The sequence below is a fragment of the Erigeron canadensis genome, chromosome 7 (assembly GCF_010389155.1).
Source record: "Erigeron canadensis isolate Cc75 chromosome 7, C_canadensis_v1, whole genome shotgun sequence".
Taxonomy (NCBI): Eukaryota; Viridiplantae; Streptophyta; class Magnoliopsida; order Asterales; family Asteraceae; genus Erigeron; species Erigeron canadensis.
In genome coordinates, this window is record NC_057767.1 from 33487671 (window position 1) to 33513801 (window position 26131).

At 33.1% G+C, this 26131-nt stretch overlaps 4 protein-coding genes across 5 annotated transcripts; 3 read left to right on the forward strand and 1 right to left on the reverse strand.

The window, feature by feature from the left end:
* Positions 1 to 565: 565 nt before the first annotated feature.
* On the forward strand, positions 566 to 4275 carry LOC122607682 (plasmodesmata-located protein 3-like). The gene is made up of 3 exons (XM_043780702.1): positions 566 to 1419; positions 2245 to 2436; positions 4080 to 4275. Exons 1-3 carry the CDS (start codon positions 666 to 668, stop codon positions 4085 to 4087), a joined length of 954 nt encoding a protein of 317 aa, XP_043636637.1. The 5' UTR covers positions 566 to 665; the 3' UTR covers positions 4088 to 4275.
* Positions 4276 to 9279: 5004 nt separating this feature from the next.
* On the forward strand, positions 9280 to 10308 carry LOC122608503. Of its 2 annotated transcripts, XM_043781606.1 has the most exons (5): positions 9280 to 9351; positions 9460 to 9528; positions 9607 to 9741; positions 9844 to 9924; positions 10047 to 10308. In XM_043781606.1, coding segments are annotated over exons 1-5 (516 nt in total). In that variant the 5' UTR covers positions 9280 to 9350; the 3' UTR covers positions 10277 to 10308. The 2 variants fall into 2 exon arrangements, with proteins under 2 accessions (XP_043637541.1, XP_043637540.1); XM_043781605.1 differs by having other exon boundaries at positions 9297 to 9528.
* Positions 10309 to 10969: 661 nt separating this feature from the next.
* On the reverse strand, positions 10970 to 16718 carry LOC122606951 (nuclear transport factor 2-like). Its single transcript, XM_043779851.1, has 9 exons — positions 16594 to 16718; positions 16136 to 16270; positions 14340 to 14643; positions 13219 to 13547; positions 12634 to 12820; positions 12121 to 12242; positions 11980 to 12045; positions 11747 to 11828; positions 10970 to 11216 (listed from the first exon to the last, which is right to left on the reverse strand). The coding sequence occupies exons 1-9, from the start codon at positions 16630 to 16632 to the stop codon at positions 11104 to 11106; spliced, it is 1377 nt and encodes a 458-aa protein (XP_043635786.1). The 5' UTR covers positions 16633 to 16718; the 3' UTR covers positions 10970 to 11103.
* A 2647-nt stretch (positions 16719 to 19365) lies between these two features.
* LOC122608010 lies at positions 19366 to 23725 on the forward strand. The gene is made up of 4 exons (XM_043781090.1): positions 19366 to 19565; positions 19824 to 19955; positions 22129 to 22316; positions 23337 to 23725. Exons 1-4 carry the CDS (start codon positions 19516 to 19518, stop codon positions 23549 to 23551), a joined length of 585 nt encoding a protein of 194 aa, XP_043637025.1. The 5' UTR covers positions 19366 to 19515; the 3' UTR covers positions 23552 to 23725.
* Positions 23726 to 26131: the final 2406 nt, after the last annotated feature.

The window sequence follows — 26131 nt, forward strand, 5'->3', positions numbered from 1 at the left end:
TCCGTGTAAAATGTACTGGTGGATATTTCAAAAATAAAAATAATCAATGCTTGAAATTTGATAAGCACAATAATAATAGAAAGTTTAACTATATGTATGAAATTTAATTTCATTGTGCTCGCTTGCTTAGAGTAGTTCCCCAAAACAAGCAAGCTAAACGACCAACGTGTTCTGCATTTATCAAAAGGCAAACTTAGATATTACAATAACATGTATAACATGTTGTATACTGCCTTTATGAACTCAAATTTGTTTGAATAAATGGCATGTATATTACAAGACGAATATACTTTAGTTTGTAGATTTCTATTATTTATTTATTTTTATTTTAAATTTTAGCAAAAACTAATTCATTACAAATGAATGATATGTGAGTCATTATTATTATTAGTAAAATTTAAGGGAACCTCCACAAATCTTCATTGATTTAACTATATATAAGTTCACTTACAAATATAGTATTTTTAGATGTGAACATGAATTCTAGTAAATCTATGAATCACTACTACCAATCCAATATAAAAATGATAATAACATACTTTTCTTTTTTCTTTTTTTCTTTATTTCTTTCCATATCTCTCCCCAAACTCTTTTCTTTTTGTCTCATCTTCTTTCTCCTTCCCCCAAAATCCCAATTTCTTTTTCACTGAAACCCAAATCCTTAAATGGGTCCATCATCAAAAAAATCACACAAAATCCTCTTATTAATTCTCACCATTTATTCATTATCATCACAAACAACATCATTAGCTGCATCAAAAGACATCACAACCTTAGTTTTCAAAGGTTGTGCCAACCAAAAATTCCAAGACCCATCTGGCATCTCATCACAAAATCTCCAAACATTATACAACACTCTTATATCTCAATCTTCCTCGAATACTTTTTACAACACGACAACAGGTAACGACCAGTTAACAGCTACTTCTCTAACTGGCCTGTACCAGTGTCGTGGAGATTTAAGTAATTCAGATTGCAATAAATGCATTAAAAAAGTACCTGACACCATCCAAAAAGTATGCGGGGGCAATACTATTGCTGCCCGCATACAGCTGGATGGTTGTTATTTAAAATACGAGGTTGTTGGGTTCCCGCCCGCTTCGTCCACTGACCTGTTGTTTAAACAGTGTGGGACGAATCGGGCAAGTGGGTCCGGGTTTGATCAGAGATTGGAATCTGCATTGGAACAGATACAAAAAGGTGTTGGAAATGATAAAGGGTTTTATAGTGGTGTGTATCAATCTGTATATGTTTTGGGACAGTGTGAAGGCGATTTAGGAAATGATGATTGCGGAAACTGTATCAAGTCTGCTGGCGAGAATGCGAAAAGCGTGTGTGGGAGCTCGCTTTCGGCCCAGATTTATTTGGAGAAATGTTATATAAGTTATACTTACTATCCTAATGGAGTTCCTGGATCAGGTAAAGTTAAATTGCAGGATTTTTTTGTCGAAGTTATGTTAAGTGTTTGATTTGATACGAACTTGTGCACCTAGTTGATTTATTTTTAGTGGCGTTTTGGGATTACGTTTTGGAGTGATTATAATTAATCAGAAATTAAATAGTGTTTTACAAAGTGTTTAGAAAATGTTATTTAACAAAAAAACACACGTTTATAATGTCGTTTTTCAAACATAATTTTGTTTTGTATATAAAATCCTAAGACAACTTAGTAAAAAAAAGTTTATTGTGTGCAAATCAATAGGTGTAGTCCCTTTAAAAAAAATGAGCTATATATATGCAACAAGGATTGGTTGATATGCACAATTGTTTGTGAGGTTAGAATAACCAAATGAAATGTTTATGATAAGAGAATTAAATCGTGTAGCACTGTGGTTAAAAGCGACATAAAAATGATTATGATTTTTTATGTTGTATGTCTTACACCACTATACTGTCATATCCGGGATGGGATGTAGTGATCTATATATACACAATTATACAGTTCTTTTGCACAAAGAAGAAATTTTGATTTTGAGAAAGCAAACAAAAAATGATTTGTGATGTGAAGGGCAAATTGTTGTGTGCAAACATGTGGTATTTGTTGAGTCTAAGTTATATCTTTTTCAAAGGTGTTTGGAAAGTGAAATAAAATGGTATCAATAATCACCTGACATTCAAGGAATCAATCAAAAGTGGGATCTATGATCTATGATATGAATTTTGTTTTATTCTTTGAGATTTTACTTAAAAGTTATATAACAAATTAACAACTATATGACATGGGGTTTGGTTTATTGTCGATAGGGACGGGTGGTGGTGGTGGCGGCATACAAACAGGGGAGACGGAGACAGGCGGTGGAGGAGGGCGACATAGTACGCAAAAAACGGTGGCGATTATCATCGGTGGATTAGCAGGATTGTTTCTAGGAATAGCTTTCTTGCTTGTTTTGAAATCAGCTTTCAAGAAGAAAAAGGAGAAACATTCTCATTACGGAGGTTGGTCACCTTCTTGCTTTCTTCTTTACACATGGGTAATTAAACAAATCTTAAAAAGCTATTGTCATGTTTGCCACTAAATGATTTGTTTCCATCTAATCCTAAATTATAAATAATGATAACATTTTTTGTTAAATTATTTATGATCATCATTAGTGACTTAGTGTCAGGGTCGGTCTTGAAAATTTATATACCCTAAAGACAAGGGAGAAAAAAAAAAAGGTTCTGGTTTTGACGAATCAAATATATAAACATAAAAATATCTATAAATGACGATTATTAATATTATAAAAAAGGAGTTGATGTCACCTGAAAGTAATGGTACTGAGACGGGTCAGATTTCAGCTCTTCAAGACCGTCCCTGATATCTAGAATAATTTATTAGGAAATTTATGTGGTTATTGTAGTCAGGCCATCGTACGATCGAGCAAGACGTCTAATTAATCAACGAACTTGACATATCTCTTTTAAGTGATGGGCCTAAGACAGTGTCATATAAACTAATTGAAATTGTTTGAAAAATCAACCTTATAACATCCAACATTTTCAGAGCTATCATAGTAACATCAATTTAATGAATTAATAGAATTATCGCGTATCCAAATATCATTTACAAAGACATGCTTTAATAGTTTTTTTTTTTTTCCCTTTCTTTTTAACAACGACATGCTTCTATAGTTGATTGTTTGATTTTAATTATTTAATGACACATAGTCATTTTCAAGAGGTGCATATGAGTTTTTTTTTTCAAGAACAGCGTGTGTGCATATGAGTTTTATACGTAACACATGGGAAATATGAATGTAGAGAACATCAAAATATGTACTCATGTTCATTTTCATGTCGACACCTCCACTACAAAACTAAAAAGAAGGTTTAGAAAGTTCAATGGACCCTTTCGATTGTTTTTTAGTTGTATTGTCTTTATGAAACTTAATGCATATTATATAGTGGTCCTTACATTTTATATTCCTTAAAAGAAAAAGAAAAGAAAAACCTTTATCATTTAAAAAAAAAAAAAGTGCAATGTGTAGTTTGATTAATAATGATATAGCTAATGGCCCTTAACAAAAAATAAATAAAAAATTGTGTCGTTTATAGAAATAGATACTACATACATATTATGTATATGTACATGCAACAGAAACGTGCACTTCATAGTCGGTAATAAATAGTGGTGATTGTGAATCATCTTGTTTCGTCTCTTGCCTTGTTTTACTTATAATGATGAAATTATTCATTTTTGTTAACATGAATTATAGTATGGTTTCTAAATATTAATAGTTGGATTCTTTGCCTTATTTTACTTATAATGGTGAACTTATTCATTTTTTTGTTAAAATGAATTATTGTATGGTTCTAAATATTAATAGTTGGGTTCTTTCATTATTTTACTTATATGTTGAAATTTTTTTTTTTTTTTTTGTTAAATGAATTATTGTATGGTTCTAACTTCTAAATACTAATAGTTGGTTGAACTTATGGTTGAAGATAAAGTTATGAGATGGTTAAAAAGTAAGTTTGTTGAGATTAAAAATTATGGGGTGTTTGAAAAATGAGTAGATGTGATGGATTTTAGAATGAATATAAAATATATGTAATGTTACATCTTAAAGGAGTATGGTTCTTTTTTAATAATGTAGGTTATTGATAAAGGAGGAGATAATGTTGAACTATTTTTGGAGCTTTCTAAGTGGAGGATGTAAAGACAAAGACAATGACTCTTACTTTTCTATTTTTAATTTTGTTTTTAGTTTTTAGTTTCGGTTTACATATTCCATTCTCGTGTAATTTTTGTTCTATATATTTAATGAGTTTATATATCTTTTTTCCCTTGTAGAACGAATAGTCTATCCTATTTCTTCCACCAAAGCTTCTTTTGACTTTTGTTTATGTAAATAACATAGTGTAGCATGATTTAAAATTTTTGAGATAGACTTGGTCTCAAGGAAGAGATGATAAACAAAATGAAATTTAAAGTAGATACTAGATAGAGAAATGAAAGATATATGGCAATTAACTCTTTTTCACATGTTGTCAAATCGTGACACAAGAAAAATGAAAGAGTTAAAATTCCGTCATTAATTAAAGTTTTTGGGGTTTTTTCCTGAATCAGTTGTAACGGTTCATGGTCTATTCTCGTATCTTCGAATACATGCAGGACATCACCATTATATGAGGTATCATGATGCGATATCGTAATGTAGAATAGCGACTCAGTATTAAAAAAATGACTAATTCAATTAAAAATTAAAGAAAGAAAAAGAAAAAGACTTACCCAAAATGAAGTCACAACTCACAAAACGTTTAGAATGACCATTATAACCTTTAATTCATAATTCCTTTACTAAAATGACTAATTCAACTGATTACTTAATAAGACTAAACATTTTTATAATCAAAGATAACTTATTTTAGCCAACTCCACTTAGGTGGGTTTTGGCCAAGGGTATCTTCTAAATCTATTATGTGGGCCCCGGAGGTGAGTTTTTCCCAAGGTCTCGGGTTCGAGTATTGGGTTTCTCATCTCAAGGTATTTTACATGAGGAGGGGGTTGGAGGTCCAGCGATTTGTTGGTTAAAATTGCCTCCAGCACGTCTGAATCGAAACTAACTTTAAAAAAAAAAAAAAAAAAAAAAAAAAAAAAAAAAAAAAAAACTTATTTTTGTAATCGTCGTAGATTTGGGTCACGAGTTATATGGAATTAATTGTCATACAAGTTTTAGGCATTATGCAAACAAAAACCTTGCAAATGTTGAAAACTTGGTTAATTGGCAAACACTATCTCAAATCAGTTGTCATTGTACAATCAACAAAATATTATGTGATTTACAAACCTTTAAGAGTTTCTTGGTAGCATAATGTCCAAAGTTTATATGACAAACAACTTTGATAATCACATGACCAAAAAGTTTAGTAAAATGTGTAATTGAAAAGGTAAACTAAACTTGAAGAAGAAGAAAAACCAACTTAAGACTAGAAGGTTATCTAAACACTTTAGGGAGGTAAGATTATTCCGCTTTAGAGAAGTAAACAGAAATATAAGCAAGATGTTTGAACCTAAATTAATCGGTTCAGTGACAAATAAGGGTCATTACGCAATCATTACTCTCCTAATAAATCAGTGCAAACCTAACAAACTCTTGGCGAGTTTAAGATGGAATGATTGGGTAATAAATATGAGTTTGACTGCTATGATTGAATCCTGATTGATTGTAAGTATTGAATGAGATTGAGTTGAATGTCTCTTGAATATGTTCCTGACAAAGTATTTATATAGGAATAATCGGGAGGGTGACAAACCTCTTTCTAAGATTCATCCACAGTAAATATCACTTTTGTAGAAATAATGTAACGTGTACGTATTTGTAAACCTGTTCATTTATAAACGTGCCCAAGTAAGATATAATGTATAAGAATTGCAAGTGAATTGGGCCAGGCCCATGTGTTAGAAAGGCTTCACAGCCATTTACTCGAGCAACACGTATATTTAAGCAAGGAAGCATTGCTTTGTTACATCTTGAGTCTGCATCTGGAGCAAGGCATCTAGTAACACATATCAGGCCCAAGTAGGGCTGCCTACTGTTATGTCGAGCAAAGTGGCCCATTAGGGTAAGTTTGAAATATAACTTGGCCATTCTCCCTAAAAAATAGAGGTAGCCTCTCGAGCCCTTCATTTACTCGAGCAACACCCCTGTAAGTCGAGCCCTTCCCTCCTTAGTCATATCTCGAGCATATGTCCTTGCAAACCGGGCTTTTTAATTAAAAACTAAATATATATATCTATATATATATTTCGAGTATTCTATCTCGAGCATTAGGGATCTTGTTATATCTCATGCTTTTGTAGTCTCATGCCTACCCTTCATATCTCGAGCACTTTATACCGTGCTTTATCTACTCGAGCTTGTCATATCTCGAGCCCCTGTTGTCACATCTCGAGCCCTTCCTATCTTTGAGGACATATCTCGAGTATATTGTAAGTCGAGCTCTTAATATATATATATATATACATAACTCGAATATGTCATATCTCATGCCTTCATATCTAGGGCACGCCTAGAGTCTTTCAAATCTCGGGCCTATTTCTAATTTTGTAAGTCGAGCCCTTATATATATATATATATTTCGGGTATCCTTTCTCACTGGAGTGTGTCAAATCTTGTTTCTACTATCTTTGTCTCGAGCCCCCAATATACATCTTGAGCCTTTCAAGTCCATCTCGAATCCCTCATATTAAGTAAAATCCTTTAATTTGAAAATATACACATTATATATATATATATATATATATATTTCGGGTAATCGATATTGATCTCGAGCATCTCTATCTCGAGTATATTGGGTATTCGATATTGCCCTCTGTAACTCGAGCTCTCTATCTCGAGTCCCACTATTATCCGGTGGTTTAATGTTTCAAGTATACATGTTTAATTTCGTGGATATCTATACACGATCACAGGACATGAACAGTTTTCTTCTCTAACAGGATGTCCCAAAGCATTAGACGCTTTGAATTTTTCTAAAAGGGATTGTAGTAATTTTGTTTTTATACTCTTCATTTTTCCTGAAACTTTGCAGTGCGGACGTGCGGTAAGGCACCACCCTGTTGTGCCAGCAACCAACTCCAGCGTGTCAGCTTAGTTATCCTCATTAAGCCACTTACTTGATGTCTAGCTTCCCAACTAATAGACAGTTCATTTTCTCCCCAGATCAATGAATGTCGCACACTATTAAACATTATTTATAATATGATACTGTTGGGTTATATAACTATTATCAAATCAAATCACAAAGCGCGCAACGGAATACAAGATCTATGTAGTTTAATTAATTAACCAAGTATAGAATGTGTACCTTAAATTAGAGAGATTAAAGCAAGAAAAAGGTTTAAATTAACCTTTCTACGATTGCACACACAACGTTGGAATGTATGTATGCTAGTACTTGATCACGAACCGAACAACCCTTTGTTCCTTGCTCTTGAATTTCGACCCAAACAAAAACCCAAAACCCTTTTTCCTTTGTAGTAGTCGACCGAACCAAGAGAGAGAGAGAGAGAGAGAGAGAGAGAAGAAATTTTTAGGGTTTTAGAAAACCTAATTAATTGTGTGTGAAAAACCTTAAGAATTGGTTTGTATTTATAGCCAAACATTAGCTTGAAAAACAAGTTTAGGGTTTTGTAAAAACCCTTCTAATGTGGCCGACCCACTCTAGGAACATTCTAGAGGGTTTCTTAATTTTCCTTTCAATCACAATTGTCTCCTCCGTTAAGTCCGTCAGTTAAGTACCGTTAACTATTAACATTTAACAGACGACCGTTAGTTTTTCGTGATCAAATTAATTAATAAATTATATTTAATATATTAATTAATTATAGTTACATTCACGTTGAGGTGTGATCCCGTAGGCTTAAATACTTTTCGGACATACGTTCATTTTACGTGATCATATTCTAGCAGATACAATACATCATTAAACAAAATTTAATAATACCCGATTAAAAGAACTGATATACGAATCTTCACCCATTACCTACCTTACCACATCTAAGTTTACTTGTAGAATTTTAGCTACATGTATCATCTTAGGCCTGTGTTTTTTTTTTAATCATTAAGTATTGAGTGTATTAAGTGGTTCAATGTATAAAGAATACCTGTATGTATTAAGTAAAAACGAGGTAATTAACGATTATTTTTGTTTATTAAATAAAAAAGAAATATGAATTTTGATTAAATATATTAAATTTTTAACTAGAGTAAAAAAGTTTATTGAGTAAAAAAACAAGGACTTACTATATATAGATGCAATGATGTTCGTAGGACATTACTTGTATCTGTATTCTGTAATGTAAAATGGGGTCAAATGACACCACATTGGTTTGAATTTTATTCTTTTTGGAAATGCAACAGAAAGAAAATTTTGACACGACTTATATTTTCATCAAGATCCCATTTGGATCTAGATTTGGGTTTTGACTTTTGAGTTTAGAACTTTCAACTCATAGAAAGTATAACGTAGCCCAATTAGCTTACAAACGAGCCCCATTATGGAATCTTTTGATCTGATTGTTTTGCTTTTTTGGCACACGAGCTCCTTAGTACCTTGAAAGTATGTACGAGTAATAATGTAATAATGTAATGTTTCTTTTAAATGCACCTTCTTTCACTTAAAAACATATACAAATACGGAATACCAATGTAATGTTTCTTTTAAATGCACTATCTTTCACTTAAAAACATATACAAATACGGAATACCCACTTTTGTACTTGAAAGTGTTCCTAGTAACCCGACCTGATCCAACCCGACTGTTTTTCTTCCACGACCCAATACAAGTATGCATTCTTATGCATCAACAAAGTTCGACCCAATAAATTTAGTTTCTAGATTCGCCACTGGCTCAAGGCTGCTTTTTAGTAGTGCTTAGACACATTACTTTAGGCATGGCTGAAGTACACTAATTCTATGCCTTCCATTTATTAGGTGAGCTGCTTATATCAACAGATCTAAAAGATAGTCTGATTCTGATATTATATATATATATATATATAGCTTTTAATACTTGAACGTAACCCAACCGATTCGGATCCATTTCAACTTAACCGGACCGGATTAAACTGATACAATATGCATACAGAGAGCTCTGGAGAGATGGATCAAGTGCATGAAATCAGTGGTTCAAGCCTTTGGACTCAAGTCAAAATAACCAACAACTACTTGTCATATAGGCACATGAGAATGCATGCATGGAGAATCAATTCCTCTTGGCTTTCAAGTCAAGCAATGAACATAAACCTCTCATATAATTATTATAAATTTATAACATCTCTGCCTCAAATATATTGTCTGCAAATCCCTTATTACATTTTCCACCTCTTTGAAACTTGAAAGAAACAAGAAACTCATTGATCAAGTAAGTTTTAACATTTTTTTTTGCCTTTTTAATTTTGTTAGAAAGATCAGGAAATTACCTTTCAAGGATGAAACTTTGGATTTGTGTTTGCTTTGCAAAAAATGGAAGTGTATACCAAGGTGATTGTCAAGGCCCGAGATCACGATGGAGATAGATTCTGTCCCTTAGAATCACTTGGTATGTTTTTTACCCTATATATTTTCTTTCAACTTATATATGTCTATTTAAATGCACTAACTAACAATAGTTTATCAGGTTTGCGTTATCTAATTCAGAGTGGACCAGAAATAGAAAGTGAAACAGAAAATGTATCTCGTGGTGACTCGAATGTAAAAGTGAGACGAATTTGTGTGTCAAATTTGGTAATGGCAATTACTCCTGCGCCAAAAGGTTTCAATATATCAATGGTGTTTGCCACTATAGTGGATTACCAAGAAATTTTTGAAAGATGATTACTTCAATATGATTTACATTTGACAAATTGAACTTCAGGGACAGGACCGACAAAGAATGATCGAGTTAAAGACATTGACCGTGTAGCTCAACGTCCTCGTGCAATACTATCTAGTCCTGGTATAGGTTTTGTACTACAAGAGTATTTACATTTGTCACAAAAATTGGACTAATATTGGTTGGTGTAGTGATGCATTTTCTTGTGTCATTTAGGATGATTTCTATACTTATTTACCTTGCAGAGAATGATGATTTGATTGGAAAGATGAACGAGAAGGCTTCCAAACGTCATTCAACTCCAAAAACGGCTACTCTAAGAAGTAACATGACTCGAGTTGATGTAGATAACGCACGCATAAGAGTTCGTGGCACCAGTGTGACGTCTGACATTCAAAATCGTCACAAAATGAAAGATCACACTAGACCATTTGTTCTCAAGGATAAACCATGTATTACAAAATTAAAACTCTAAATCAAGGAAAAATTCTGCTATATTGACTAAAATGCTTAACTGATTGATTGCAATTTGCAAGTTATCATCAAATGTTGTGCAATAATTTGAAGTTTAACAACCATTGATCCACAGTTCTGATCAGTTTTTCCTTTTCTTCTGTTTATCCTCTTGATCCATTTTTTAACTTGTTTTCTATACTGTTATTTTTGCATTTATCATTCTTTTTAACGGCAATTTTATTTGTGACTTCATATTAGTAGAAACCAAAATCTAGCTGGGGGACATCAGGATGCCTTTAATTGCAGAGAACTACAAATGTTCTCTAGAAATAACTTCTCGGAAATCCGTTCAAAAATTATTGTTTCAGAAAAACTTTCAGTGAAAATAAAATACTCAATTTTCTAACTTAATAACTACACATTAAGAAAAATCATATTTATAGTTTTCTGAGTTCTTTACATTTGTGAAATTGAAAACTTCTTATGTTTTGTAACCAAACGCGACATTATATTTTTATGTCACAAATGTGATGACTTAAAAACCTGTTGTAAAGCATGAGTGACTTCCACTATTTATAGTGTTGTACATAAAACTAAAAGGCTGTTAAAACAACTGAATGGAATATTCTTTTAACCAAAAAAATTTCTTGACCGAAACCCAAACCCTTAAGTCAAGTTTTGAGAACAGAAGGCATGGCATTATAACACAAAGTCGAGCAAAAGAAGGCAAAACTTCTCAATATGCATCATGATGGAAAAAACATTCGCAAAGTGCATACAAAATCATTGGTCAAACATCTGTTTCAAAACCAAAATTATGATCAAACTGCCTTAACCTGATTACATTCACTTTTGGTAGTTACGGAATCCATTTCCCCTTCCATTAGAAACATCACCGTAACGTCCTCTTGATGAATCATTATAGCTCCCTCTGCCTCTTCCTGCTCCTCTTCCCCCTCCTGTTTAGATAACCATATTTGAAAATAAGTTATTTGATATTTCAATTCATCACAACCAGCAGATTTGCATCTCGCAATGTGCAAGTAGGTCAGTTAACAAACAGAATGGGTTAAATTGGGTTTTATTCAAAAGACCTTATTTACAATATATGAAAAGAAAAAGACTGATTAAAACTAACTAGTGCAGAATGTTGTATAAAAACTTAAATTACATAACGTACAATAATATAAAAACTCTTCTTTAAATGAAATGATTCAGAATGTTGTATTGATGTTACATTTAAGATTCAACATGTTTCCTTTTATCTATTTTTTTCCCGAATTAACCATCGGACATCATTTTTTTATTAACGAAACACAACGATGTTTATGCACAACTGGTAAAAACAATTCATTCCATGTTTTTCCCTTTATGAAGTGACGTTAATCATTTTCTATGAAAAGAGCATTAGGTTACTTACTACTACTGGGCACAAGAAATGTAAAATTATAAAAAACGTTATCTGCTAAAAAGAATATGAGACACATACTTCCGCCACGTGAACTGCTGTTGCTGCCTGCTCTCCTTCCTTCAATATAGACTTGCCTTCCGGCTAGTTGTATCGGGGATGCCTGAAATATTTATTTTTAAAAAAATTGAAATGAAACGCAGATTAATATGAAAAATCACAATTCCTCACCTAGCCTGTATTGATCTGAATCACACTACTGTAAATGGGTGAGAGGATATATAAAAAAGAAAAGAGCAGAGCAGAGTGCAGACCTCGATAGCTTTCCGAACACCACTGATATCCTCAAACTCTACAAAGGCAAAGCAAACACCAACATCCTGCACAAGTTTACACGTTAGATTCTATACAAATTAACAGTCAAAAGTTAGTGCAAACTAAAACATGATAAAGACCTGGCGATTCTTTAAGAACACTCCATCCTGCTTAATTTTCCCAAAGTTCTTGAACTCTTGAAAAATTTCCAGACTAGTAACAGAAGTGGGCAAGTTCCTCACATAAACGGACTTCGATTCGCCTAAACAAAATTATATATCAAGGTTAATAGGTATGCATGACCATCACTTAAAGCTTTGCACATAGGTATGCAATATATATACACACAACATGGAAAGATAACACACACACAAGCAACCCCATAAAACATCATAAGTAGATTTGGCAACTTTGACCAGTTCATTTGTCTGCCGAAAAATATGTAACCATGCAACATCTTCTATAGTAGAGGTCTAATAATTTTTAAGATTACATTTAAAAACACCAAATAATTTTCAAAATACAGAAATAAAGCTTTTACAGGAATTTGAGGTCAGTCCAAACAGCACATCACCCAATCAATTTTGACCACCTGAACCAGCCCATTTATCACCTGTAACTGGAAAAATGAGTAGAAAAGTTAGGTCAATCACCTTCTTCATTAACTGAAGCTTCCTCTGTAACTTGAGGAGTGGTTTCAGGCACAAATGAAGCAACTGGTTCTTGTGGCTGATCCCACTCAGTTGAAGACGGGACACCCCAATCATTTGTAGGTGGGGCACTTTTAACGACTGGTGCTTGGACAGGAGCTGATGGCACAGATTTTCCCTTTGATTGCAACTATAAATTTCAACATTTTCATGGAAGCACAAAATAAAAAGATTAGACCCAACAACGAGTGTAGAAACTATAGAACATTGAAGTTTAAACAAAATACAAATGCGAGGCACCGGAATCATATAATGTCCAATTGGGTGGGTCGAGTAACACGTAGAAACAGATACTTCATCGGTTAGGAGTCATTTAAAAAGAGCTATTAAAAAAGTATTATGGATCAAAAAGATATTTTGGACATGTTGAAAACTTTTAACCAGTTCCTCTTTAAACTAAATACTTTCTACCTGAATAGCCAGTATAAATCATACTTGAACGAGTTAAATCGAACCTTTCACAAGTTAAAGATTCATAGTCACCCCTTCTACAAAAGTTCAATGACTAATATTAGAACATTTACTTACTATGGAGGCATAAGTGAATTTCACAGGTTCTGAAACAGGCACTTCCACAGGTTGAACTGGTTCTTGAACGTATTCTGCTGTGTCGTGATGATGCAACGACTCTTGAGCGTATTGTACCGTGTTTTGATGCAAAGGCTCCTGAACATAGTCTGCGGGATTATAAGGTTCGCCAACTGGCGGTTCTTCCTTGTAGTCTTCACTATTGTCATCTTCTTCTTGTTGCTGATGTTGGTTCTCTTCAGAATAGTAGTAGTTGCCTTGATTTTCACCTTCCAAATGTAACGAATTAAAATTCTCCCTTGCATCAACCTCCAACACATCTTCAGCAACTGCAATCAAATGTTCACCATCACTAACAAGCATTTTTGCTTAAAAGTATATCTTGGGTCAGTATCATTCTTTAACTTTGTCTGTGGCTGTATAACATGTGCAGAGTTGTCAATATTCCAGCTGGGGTGGAAACTTTGGGTCTTTGACACAAGTACTTCTGAAGAGGTGGGATTATGCTTAATCTAAAATGGGTGAAACTGGTAAACCATTATACTTAGCTAGTTGGGTTAACATGAAACGGGCCAATATCGTTTAAAAGTTGTCCAAAGTGTGTAATGCATTACACTTCCCAAGTTATTCTATAATAAAAGCTAACCAGACTTTGTTTCGCTTACGGGCCAATATATACATAACACACTGACTTTAAATAAAAAACCAAGACGAAGTATTTTTTATTTTCTAGATTTTGCCACATTGACTTTTAACCATCTTGCAGGTGAAAATAAATTAATATCACTACATGTCTACATCCTCCATGTCCAAATACTCAAATTAATATATAGAAACTTTTAACTCTACGCAACATGAAAAAACAAAAAACAAAAAATCATTATTCAGGAGCTGAAATTTAGTGCGAAACAACCAAGAATCTTCAATAGATATAGAGTGTTTAGTTGTGACTGGTTACGTAGGGACCATTTCGTTTTTGTAGGCTGGTCCGGCTTATTGCTCTTTCCTTGTGCCTATTTCGCTGTAGGGGGTTGGTTCAATATAACGACATGACTAAGAATCTTTGATATATATAGGGTGTTTAGTTGTGACTGTATCTAGCTTTAGTAAAGATGCAGTACCTAATAACTCTGAAGAAGAGTTGATTGGTTGAAAATCATCTTTATGTCCAGCGGCAAATGGTAGTGGAGCATGATTGATGACCTCGTCACTAATGAAGTGGAAAATGTCATTCATCACGAAGTAACCTTTCTCTTGAGGAGCAAGAAAAAACGTCTGAACAAACTTCCGCCAGCCAGAAAAGTTCTTCGATCTGACAGAGCCATAAACCATGACAACAATCCCTTCGCTCCATGATTCAAGAGCATTAATAGTCTTGATCTCAATCCCACTAAAATGTAACGACTGAATAAGCGTATGGATTTGCTGCAAGAAAAAATCAATGGATTTTAGTTGGTAAACATTGAATGCGCAAAAAGCAGCTAAAAAGGGACTAAAAGAAGCAATATATTGCGTTACAGACGGCAACACAAGGGATTGATAATGGGTCTAAATTGGATTAGTCAAAAACAAGTACACATTTTTATTATAGGCAGGTGGGTTGACCCACAGTTTGTCCATTTTTTTATTAAGAAATCAATATTTTTACAATAATATTCATAGTTTCCAAACTAACGTGTATGCATGAAAACTAGGTTGTTGTCAACTTGACGACTTTTGACATGTTTCAAAATAAAACAAATCCGAGATTAGTGATACATAAGGATATTAGGTCTTTCAATCTTTGATCAAACTTCATTGACTAAATGGGCATTTGAGTCATTTTGGCCTTCATGATAAAATTCTAGCTATCATATTCCGCCTCGAAAGTAAAACGTTTAACACTATACGCTTTTCATACTCCACTTATTTCTAACTATCTTTAGCTTATGCATGATGCCAAATTTATTGAAGTGAACTATAATTGCTATTTCTAGTACAAAACTGAATGATGATTTAATATTAAATTATGATGTTGAGCTGTCTTTCATACTTTACTTGCTATATATGCCTACTGACGTTTAGATATATGCTCTCGACAGATCTATTCTATATGAAGTCCTCGCGTTCATGAGTCTAGAATCTTGGGGGGACACCCTTGCGCCTTTGCGTGAGTTGGGCCTTTAACAGCTTTGGTTTAAGGTCATCCAACCAAATTGGTGTTCAAACGTAGGACACAATGCAATTAGTACTTATATAGGTTATGCTCACTACATCAACCTAAAATAGCAAATTCATATCATCCTTTCTTTGCTCTCATGTATAAAGACCTCAAGGCTTAATCAACTTCATAGAAGGTTAACGAGCTACATTAATGCATATTAAAACCGATTATTGCAACCAAAATAATCAAATCGCGTAATATTATCAGAGTTAATTATATCACGATGATGCTACATTTTTTTTTAAACAGCCGGTGATGCTACATTTTAACAATAATCATAATGGTTTTGTTAAAGTGTAATTTGTTTACCAAATTACCAAATCACTTTTCCACAAAACAACAAACTTAGACATCTAAAACTTCACTCAACCTTCCTAAAACTATCTAACCCTCTATTTTAAGTCAAGAATAAAAAAAAATGTCAAAAGTTGATGTAACTTTAACCCTCATAAGGTGAGGTTCAGCCGTTCAGGGTTAAAAAACTCGCTTCACGAAACATAGGGTACAAATTTGATACACCTTTTTTTAAAGGTACAAAATGTACGGGTCAACACGAGAATCCTTGATACAATGTTCACCATATAGTGATTTTTTCTCCCAACACAGGCATCATACATGACACATTAGATGAAAAAACAATTTCAAATAATAACATAATCCACTATATACTAATAATAGTAATCAACTGATGTACAAAAAAAAAAAAAAACTCACGAATATTGCTGATGCATTGTCAGTCGATTCACCATCGACCCGAATCATAGTACTAGAATCCGTATAAAACTGATGAACAGATTCAGGCTGTTGTTGAAGCACCTGATAATATTGCTGAACAAAATATGACCCAACCTAAAAATAAACAAACAAACAAAAAGAAAAGAAAAGCAAAATTAGCAAACATATATATATCATCAAAGAAAACATTTTTGTTGTGTGTTTCCAATATTCAACAACCTTAACATTCCAGAAACTGTACATATACAGAAAAACCCAGAAATTATATTACATATATATATACACACACATATATAGATATACAGAGGTACACATATATGTATGTACATATAGACACAGACATATACACACAGACACAGATATAAAAACACAGACACAAATATATATATAAATATAGATACATACATACATATACATATATAGATATAGATGGATACCTGAGAAGCAGTAACAGGAGATGAGTACTGGCCTGCCATTATAAGAATAAAGTTTAAAAAAAAAACCCAGAAATTAATTAAATTATAAAAAGCATTCAAAGGATCATAAATTGAAATGGGGTTTTAGAGATGATGAGATCTATGAAAGGGTTTTGAAATAAAAATTTGATGATGTGTTTGTGAGTGGGTTCTAATTTATGATAGCCGTAGGATTGGATTGGATTTTTGTAAAAATGGACGGTGTAGATTCATAGTTTGATTGTGAATGTATTTTTGGGTTTGGGCCTATATTTTGAGGTTTTGTTGAGTTTGGGTGTATGGAGTTAGTTAAAAATATTTAAGTGTAGCTAAACTTTTTAAGTTAGGTTTATCGAACTTTTGCTTGGAGCTAGTCAAACACCAGTCTCTCGACCTCTAACGTGAATTTATCAGAAATTAAAGACTTTTTTTTACCAATTTATTAAGACACTTGAATCCTTAAGACTGGTTCTAGAATTAGTATTATTGTTGTTAATCGAAAACTCTATGTTAGATGTCGATATTGATAGTGAGTTGTGGTTGTCTTTGGAAACTTCATTAGTCTTAAGCAAAATACTCGAGCTTTATAGGGGACACATATTTTTTCTTAGTTTTAATAGAGTTTTATCTAGTTTTAGTATGAATACTACTACACTTCAGACATTCTAATATAGATTTATTAGTCTTACTTGTTAATGATTAGCAATGAATTTTGGTCATAATATTTCTTAGGATTTTGTATGTAAGGGATATATTTTCACTCGACTAAGATAATAGCACTATTTGATCTTTCAAAACTTAATAATCAAAGGGTTATGATCACGTATGTGATTACATACGTATTAATAAGGCGTAAGGACATAATAAAACAACTGTTTTGGCTCATCATATATTGCTTTGAAAAAAATGGGTGATAACTATTCTGGGACATCAACCCAATTACTTATTTTGTCTATAAATTATTTCACTACATATCATAATGATCAAATGATATACACTTATTCTCTTTCTCATATATAAGTCATATCTCATATAGCAACAAAGAGGGATTTTTCTGTGATACATGACTAGTGTATTGTCATTCTCTTTCACATAACAAAGTAAATTACATTCACTTTAACCACAAATTCACATCACATATGTGAGTGATATACATTCAACAATAAAGTTGAGTACATTCACTTCTCATTCTAATGACACAAGACATAAGTGAATCATACTCACTATTTCATACAATACATTCTCTTTGATGCAATCAAATCATATTCATTATATCCTTCTAAAGCACATGGAAATTACATTTATCCCACTCTAAGACAATCATCGTCACCTTAGGCTCGCTACGAGCTTGTTAAGTTTGCACTGCATATTCAGGAGATGAGATGGTTGTCACAGTCAAACCCGTATCGTCACTGAGTCAGTCAGTCTTGGTTCAAATAGGTTATGACAACAAAAAAACATTCAACTTGTTAGTTGTCACCCTAAAAAGTTGGCATAAGAAGAAATAATATTAAGCTAAATAGACATTTGATCTTTGACCCATCCGTCGAGGCCTCATTTTACCTGCCTTTAGGACTAGAACTGATCGATTCTTGTTATGACATATCGCTCACTAGTGTACGTGTAACAGTATCATGTTAAAAAAAGAAAAAAGAAAACTCCATATTCGAGTTTATTTTATACGACCTAACTACAATAATACCTTAAATATAATTTACACATGCACCTATATATCCTCAATTTCTCGGTCAATATATAGAAACGATATTAATTTTATCACATTATCATAATTAAAGTTTCATTAAAAGTTTGCAATTATTTCGATACACAAAGTCAACTAATAAATTAAAGTTTTAATACAATAATTATAAAATAATAAATGCTTGTAAACAAAATTAAAAATAAAATTTTTTATAATGAAATGAAATGTTATTTATATCTATATCTACATCCATACTAAAGGGTAATGGGGAACCTTAGCCTTAGTACCACAATTTTATACTCATCGACTCACCCCGTATGAGCCATATGATGCCGGTAAAATACCTCAATCCTAATCTCCACGTGATCTGAGCACCCCGAAAGATCGAACCCGCGTATTTAAACTTCACATATGGGTCTAGGCTTCATTGGTAACGAGTACCTTGAAGTATTTATTTTTTGTGTCTAGCGGGGATCGAACCTGAGACCTTAAGGTCACAAAGTGTTTGTCTTACCACTAGGCTAATTCTTTATTTGTATTTACATCTATACTATATCATAAAACAAATCTCTTTTTGAGTTTCAGCATTTAACATAAATGTTAATATTGATTTTAATTTCAATAATGTATACATTCTAATGCATAATGTATCATAAATCAAAACCACATCATATCAATAACCTACGTGCCACCGCTGCCGCCGCACTCGTCACCACACCGCCACCGTCATTACATCGCCACCGCCACCACCACCACCACCCATCACCTCCACCACCGCCACTGTCATTATATTGCCGTATCGTACGGGTACCGTTCTATATATAATAAAAATATCACTAAAAATAATTTTTAACAGTAGCATATACTTGTAGTTCTTAACTTGCAAACTTTTATAAAGAAATTGAAATTGGTGTTTGATTTAACTTATTTTCAAGCTTAGCTAAATTTAACCAACATTATATTATATTCTGTTTATTTTAAAACTTATAAGTTATTTTGTAAGTGAATTATTAAGTAATGATAAGTTTTTAGATGACAAAAAAGGAGATCTATCGAAAGTAAATCAATTAAGGCAAAAATAAGCCTAAGCCTAACTTTGGGGCAAGAAAATTACATTCTAAAACCCCCAAAAATATTTGATTGTCTCTGAAACTAAAAAACTGGAAATTGGCAGTAGGGTTTTACACACACGAAAAAAGGGGATGATTGGAAGGAGGTTTATTTCATTTTTCAAGCGCAACCCTTCTTCTAGGTATCAATAAAGTTCATTAATTTACACTTACATTTTACTTTTAACTTCATATTATATCGTAACATATATATAAAATTCAATTTGATATATCTTTATACACATACATGATATATAAATAAATTGTGGGTATTTGAGGTAACCCATCAATCAAAAGGTTGTTAGTTTTAGTCCCATGATAGACAGACAAATTGTTAAAATGTGGATACTTGTGTTTTGAAAAGAAAATAATAATTCTGTGGGTGTGATTTGTGTTTGTAGCAAAGGGGCGGTGGATGAAGTGAAGCAGAAAACATGGGGAAGAAGGATAGTGTCAGGAGGGTTGATTTGTGTGACGGGCGGCGTTGCGTTAAGTGCTCTTGATGATCTTCTTATTTATCATGGTTGTAGCAGGTGAGTCATTTTATATTTGTATCCCAACACTTGATTCTTTATTAACGACATGTATGCTAGCTAGATTGCGTGGAAAGTGTAAAAATTCGTAACAGGTTGATTAGAAAGAAGAAAATAAGGTCGATCGCGTTAAAGGGGGTGTTTTTAAGTGAACTTATTTGGTTGGTTTATCCGGTTATTAGAAATTTAGAAAGGCAATAAGCTTGTTTTTATCTGGCTTATGAGGTTAACCTCGTGTTGATAAAGCTTGTATGCCCAAAAATGAGCTTTGAAGTTTTAATAACTCGATAAGCTAACAAAAGAAGGTAATTCAAACATCCCTTAAACATTGAGTTGTGGGGTGTTAATAATACCTTTCACTATGGTTTTTTAAGTTGGGATTGCAATGTATACGGACATATATGACTTTTGACCTTTTGTGGTGTTACGGAAACGTTATTCAATATACCGATTTTGATAATATAGGGTAGTTTGATTGCTCATCAAAAGGTAGCATTGATCTTTTTATCTCGGATTTTGGTGGGACATTGAATGAAAATTTTCCATTTTACGTACTTCACATTGTCAAAATTGGTATAGTATGTTACCTAATTACTATGTAGTTGCAATTTGCCAATTTCCCAGTTAATGCTTGTCTGAATGTGAGACATTGGAATTATCTTACCTTTGATGAATCGAAATTTTTTTACATGTCTCACATTGCTAAATTTGGTAGTATATTAGTACGGAGTGTTTCCTTTGTTGGCACCACTCTTTAAATAAGAAGGTAGTCGGACTCGGGCTTATTAAGGGGATAATTCTAATCAGACAGTTTAAGAAATATACCATTAATTCGATCTTTAATTGGCTGATTGGCTGTCCAATTCTTTCTAGGGTGTTTAATTGATGCAGCTTTCTTTTTCTAGTGTACATAGGAACAGAATGAGATATGTAGTATTAATTTGGAAAGTGAACCCTTATTTTGGGACAAATGAACGAAGGGAGTGCTTTTGTTTTTCAATATGATAAATCATTTATATAAGATTTGACTCATTGGTGCTTGATCACGTATTATTCCATCTGAATTTCAAGAAAGATTGTTATAGATCATAATGGTGTAAAAGATCCTTTTTGCTGCTGGCAAAGCTGTTATTGTTGACATTGCCACATTGGTTATTGAATAGCTTTAATGAGGGGCTGCTTGTTTAGAGATTATTATTTGTTGTTTCCATGATCTAATCATGGTTTGTAATATGATAATTACCAGAGTCTTCAATTTGTTTGGATTTAGGCTTGAACAGTTAGTTAGATCTTTCATAAGACGGAAGAAATCCGTGTTAACCTTTTCTTAGTGGTATTATACAATCATAAATTTGATGATGCTTGCTGGGTAATTAATCTAGTGAGGTTAGTGCAGAGTTAGTTTCTGTGATGCATGCATGGAAACCGAACTAGTTGATATTCTCCTTTTAAACCTCGACATTTTTTTTATAGAGCAACTTTGGCCATCACGAAACCTTGCCAGTTGAATCAGGCTAAGACTTGTTGGCTTTATTGCAATATGTTGACATGGTATTGATATATTGCTTTCTTCCATTTTGTCTATGCTACTTGAGATTCAAGAAAAAGCCGTTCTGAGTTGGGGCGGCTACCTGGTAGTTGAATAGGTAGGTCTAAACTTAGAGACGTATAGTTTGAGATTCAGCCAATGCGTTGTCTCTTTTAAACTAGAATTGGAAATTTCAACCCATTTATCTCTATTGGATCGAGTGATTATGATAATAAAATGCTATAAGATGAATTGGGTTAAGCAACTTACAAAGTTTCAGCCAAAGAATGTGAGTGAAATAGGCTTGAGTTATCATTGCTTGTATATAAGGCTCTTAACATGTGTATGAGTTATGACTTATGATTCTGCGTATTGTTATTTTGTTTGGTTATTTACATTTGGAATTAAGTCAATGATTTATTAGTTGGTTGTGGACCAGTCTGTGGGGGCCGCCAGAGGTTCAGTTTTTATTTCCTTAATGAAGTATGGTTTTTTGCCATTCTGTTTGGTTTCTATCATTGCTCTACTGTAATGTGAGATTTTAAATGCCACTTCTAAGATTTCTCTGTTTGTATCTTTCCGCTAATTATTGCTGTACATAATATTTGCACAAACTCAACTTTGTGTTAATTTAATTTCTTTCAGCAAAGCCTTAGAGAAAGCGAGCCAAAACCAGGCTGTAATAGATGCAATTGGGGTGCCGATTGCTAGAGGTCCTTGGTATAATGCATCACTTGCAGTCACTCATAAAAGGCACTCTGTATCCTGCACTTTTCCTGTTACTGGACCCCAAGGTAGTGGAATTTTTCAACTAAGGGCTGTTCGCAATGCGGGTAAGAACCATATCATATCAATGTACTCCATATACGTTAATCGCCGTTTCATATCCAGTGAGTGACGTTCAGAAGTCCTTGAATGTGAAACATAAACATTTCCTCTCAGATTGTGTGCACCTCTTTGAAACATAAACACGCCCCAAGATTACGCATATATTGTCATTTAAATAGTTTCCTATATCTAGAATTATAGATGCACACTTGCAAGCCTCATACTGTGTAGTTATAGTGTTATACATGCTCTTTCTTTTTCTTTTGAAGTAATCCACAATGCCTGACAAATTTTGGATGCAAAGTACTTTTGTTATTGAAAACCTCACAGCCTTCTCCTATTGTTCTAAATTTCCCGAGAAACTCAGTTAATCTGAACATGTGTGGAAGTACATCTCATAATTCATTGCTAGTTACTAGAAAATAGGTTGTATATAAACTATTAAGTCTAGATAATTATGTCCTACTCAACCCAATCCGCATCTAGGTATTGCAAACTTGAATTTTGACAATCCAACCCACTTCGTAATACCATGTCCATCCTAGAGGTTGCAGAATGCCAGAATATACTGGGCGACTGGGTCAAACGGGCGTGGGTCAAAATAGTTTTTTGTTTTTTTTGTTCAGCATGATAAGTACATGCTTTATGACTTGGCAGTTTGTCAAATATGTTTGCAAAAACTATAATTTTTCAGTTATACCAACCATTTAAATCAACATATTTAGGAGGTTTTAAGCATTAAAGATACACTTTGTGCTGGACTTTCAGCTTGTTTAACCCATATGACTTGTTCCCTGTTGAGCTACTTTTTTTTTGACCCATTATAGATTAAGAAACCCCGACTTGACCATTAGATTGCATCTCTAGCAGAACCCAGTTATCCTAATTTGGCAATTTCACACCCCTATTCTACTTAAAGGGCCAAAGTTATGATAGTTTGCAAATCATGTCACATAGTTTAAAAGCTGAAGTATTAATATTATCCGTCTTTTAAATGTCATGGTGATGATAATGTGTTTTAACAGAAGAGAGCTGGCAATCATTTTTCCGGCCACGTGAATGGGAAATTTTAATAATGGAAGCTCTCTTACATGTTCCTGAAAATGAAGAAAAGGAAAGAACATTCAGAATTAGTCTCTCAGATGAAATTTCTTTACCTGCATGCCAGCCATGCTCCACAGGTTGCACTATAACTCAAGAACCAGCTGCTCCCGAAAACAAACAACCTCAAGCCACTTGAGTCATTTTACACTCTTACAGATAATTCTAAATCGAAACAAGTATTCATTTCAGGTGCTTTTCCAAATAAATATTTTGCTTTAAAATATACATGTTTCATACAACGGATGGTTGTATAATGTGTCCGTTGTAGTTCTAAGCTTCTAGCTTTATCCAAATTCATTCTTTTGTTCGATATCTATATGGACTATATTTAGCTCATGATATACTTACCACCTGCAGTAACAATATTTGTTAGCATCTGAATGAAGTTCAGATAATGGATATCCACAAATTAGACTTAATGAAGTTTTGTACTTTTGTTATATTGTTTTCTTTATGACCAGACCATTAAATTTGTTACAGCACTATATTCTTAGGCATACCATCTTTGTTATATTGTTTTTATATTATTAGGCCCATTTTAATCTTCTGTATCACTTCAAGTGTTACAAAATAATTGTCCATATTTATATTTACACAAATGTCCCTTTTTTAAAAAGTAGTATCTTAACTTTATTGTATTATTATTGTTGATTGATTGTTGATACAATATTAATAAAACCTGGTTTCTAATAATATGTGAATAAACAATAAATATTATGTTTATTGTAAAATATAAGTAATAATTATGCATTTCTTAATGTTTATGTTTATATTTGTGCACTTATTTATAGTAGAGTATTACGAGTACTTTTTTTCAATAGATTAATAATGCCATGTGGTGTGAGTGGGGTGATATAAGTTGGGTGCTCAAGTAGAAACATAGAATGATACAAAAAAGAGTATGGTTTTTAGCCATTAGAGGAGGAATATCTCTTGGTAATAATCGAGTAAGATTTTCTGGGGTTTTTGTCTTCTTCATAGGCCCACATTTGAAATTTTAGCTTTTTGACCATCACAACCCATTAAAACTACAATTTGGTCTGTTTTTCTAATACTCATGTGATCTGGTTTCAATGTTTAATGTCATCAAGGAAGTTAATCATGTGGTGTTGGTTTAATTTTATGCAAGTTGAACGGTCAAAAACTGGACCAAGAAGACAAGAACCAAGAACGTGACCTCGTGGTATCGGTCTGTGACCAAACTGGTCGGTCGTTGGGTTGGAGTCGGACCTTATGGGCTAGTTATTGTTTCCTTTATTCGAAAAAGTGCTCACAAGATTTAAGAAAACACATGAAACAAATCTGTTAGAGTATGTATCCGACTCGTTTTGCGAGACAACTAGTTCCTGAGCGACAACCCACTTTTTTGTTTTTACATAGCCTGGGGTCGTCGAAGGTGAATTTGCGCTGCCACAAGAGGATTTATATATGTATATGGGGTGAGATAATTTGAGACCACTTCTTATTTTAGGACCAACTAGGACCATTGATTTTTGTACACCATCATGATCTACTACGATATACAAGACTTTTTTGTAAAAACACTAAGACTTTCCGGCGATGGATCCATAGAAAAATCATGTGTAAGTTACTTACACATGTGTAAGTGTGTAAGTTAATTTACACATGATTTTTCTATGGGCCCGTCGCTTGAAAGTCTTAGTGTTTTTACAAAAAAGTCTTGTATATCATATTAGATCATGATGGTGGTGTGTAACTTACGAAAATCAATGGTCCTTTTTTGGACTTTTTTTAGTTGGTCTCAAATTATCTTTCCCATATATATATATATATATATATATATAGTATTGCTCCTGATTGCAATTTTACGAATGCATCAAAATTTTACAAAACAGGTTGGTTTCAACGACTTAACTAGTTTGGACCGAGTTTTGCAAATCGCAGGGTTAGTGGGCAGTGGTAACCCAAAACTAGGTGAAGTTCACCATGGGAATTCGAGGCATTCGTACGTTGTTAATTTGTTATAGTTAGTTTTTCGCACAATATATGTCATACGTATATGTTCACTTGGCTATATCAATTAAGTGTATAACTTACATGAACTCTAGAAACCGTAAGTACTTAGCTGACTGAAAGTAGGGAATATGAAAGATGAACGACAAAAGAAATACAAAGTAATGAAATAATCATGTTTTTTTTAACATCAAATTAGATAGCATTTGAGACAGGACAGTGACATATAACTGGACATAATGTGGAACTTGAACCACGTATGCCTTGAATAAAACCCAACCCCCCCCCCCCCCCCCCCCCCCCCGCCCCCGCCCCAACCCAACAAAAAATAAATAAATAAATAATCCACTCTTGCAATTCTACAAATGTATGAAATCTAACCAAATAGCTTAATAATCCTCCTAATATATTAAGAAGGTGACATGTGATATCCACTAATTCTTTTTCCTAATCTTACTCCCTGATTTTTCCACATGTCATCATCTCATAGTTAGAAAAATTATTAAACTATTTCGTTAAGAGGATTAATCATTTCTATTATACGAGTAGTTTTATACATAAAATAGAAAACGGAAAACAAGCTATGCCATTATTTTATTTTATTTTTTTTATAGTAAACTAAACCGTTAAAAACTAGAGTATATTCAACATATGAAATAAAAAAATAAAAAAAGTTATTTGACACTTTGCATGGATGTGATGCACTAAATCCAATGTAGATAAGAAAGTTGATATTGCAAAT

Bases quoted from the DNA above. Each gene is read 5' to 3' on its own strand.
- LOC122607682 (XM_043780702.1), top strand. From the start codon at position 666: ATGGGTCCATCATCAAAAAAATCACACAAAATCCTCTTATTAATTCTC. The intron at 1,420-2,244 runs GTAAAGTTAAAT...TATTGTCGATAG, and splicing joins TAATGGAGTTCCTGGATCAG to GGACGGGTGGTGGTGGTGGC.
- LOC122608010 (XM_043781090.1), top strand. From the start codon at position 19,516: ATGATTGGAAGGAGGTTTATTTCATTTTTCAAGCGCAACCCTTCTTCT. The intron at 19,956-22,128 runs GTGAGTCATTTT...AATTTCTTTCAG, and splicing joins ATTTATCATGGTTGTAGCAG to CAAAGCCTTAGAGAAAGCGA. The intron at 22,317-23,336 runs GTAAGAACCATA...GTGTTTTAACAG, and splicing joins AAGGGCTGTTCGCAATGCGG to AAGAGAGCTGGCAATCATTT.
- LOC122608503 (XM_043781605.1), top strand. From the start codon at position 9,453: ATGGAAGTGTATACCAAGGTGATTGTCAAGGCCCGAGATCACGATGGA. The intron at 9,742-9,843 runs GTTTCAATATAT...ATTGAACTTCAG, and splicing joins AATTACTCCTGCGCCAAAAG to GGACAGGACCGACAAAGAAT. The intron at 9,925-10,046 runs GTATAGGTTTTG...TTTACCTTGCAG, and splicing joins TGCAATACTATCTAGTCCTG to AGAATGATGATTTGATTGGA.
- LOC122606951 (XM_043779851.1), bottom strand. From the start codon at position 16,632: ATGGCAGGCCAGTACTCATCTCCTGTTACTGCTTCTCAG. The intron at 16,271-16,593 runs GTATCCATCTAT...GTTTATTTTTAG, and splicing joins CTCCTGTTACTGCTTCTCAG to GTTGGGTCATATTTTGTTCA. The intron at 12,821-13,218 runs GTAAGTAAATGT...TGAAATTTATAG, and splicing joins AATTCACTTATGCCTCCATA to TTGCAATCAAAGGGAAAATC.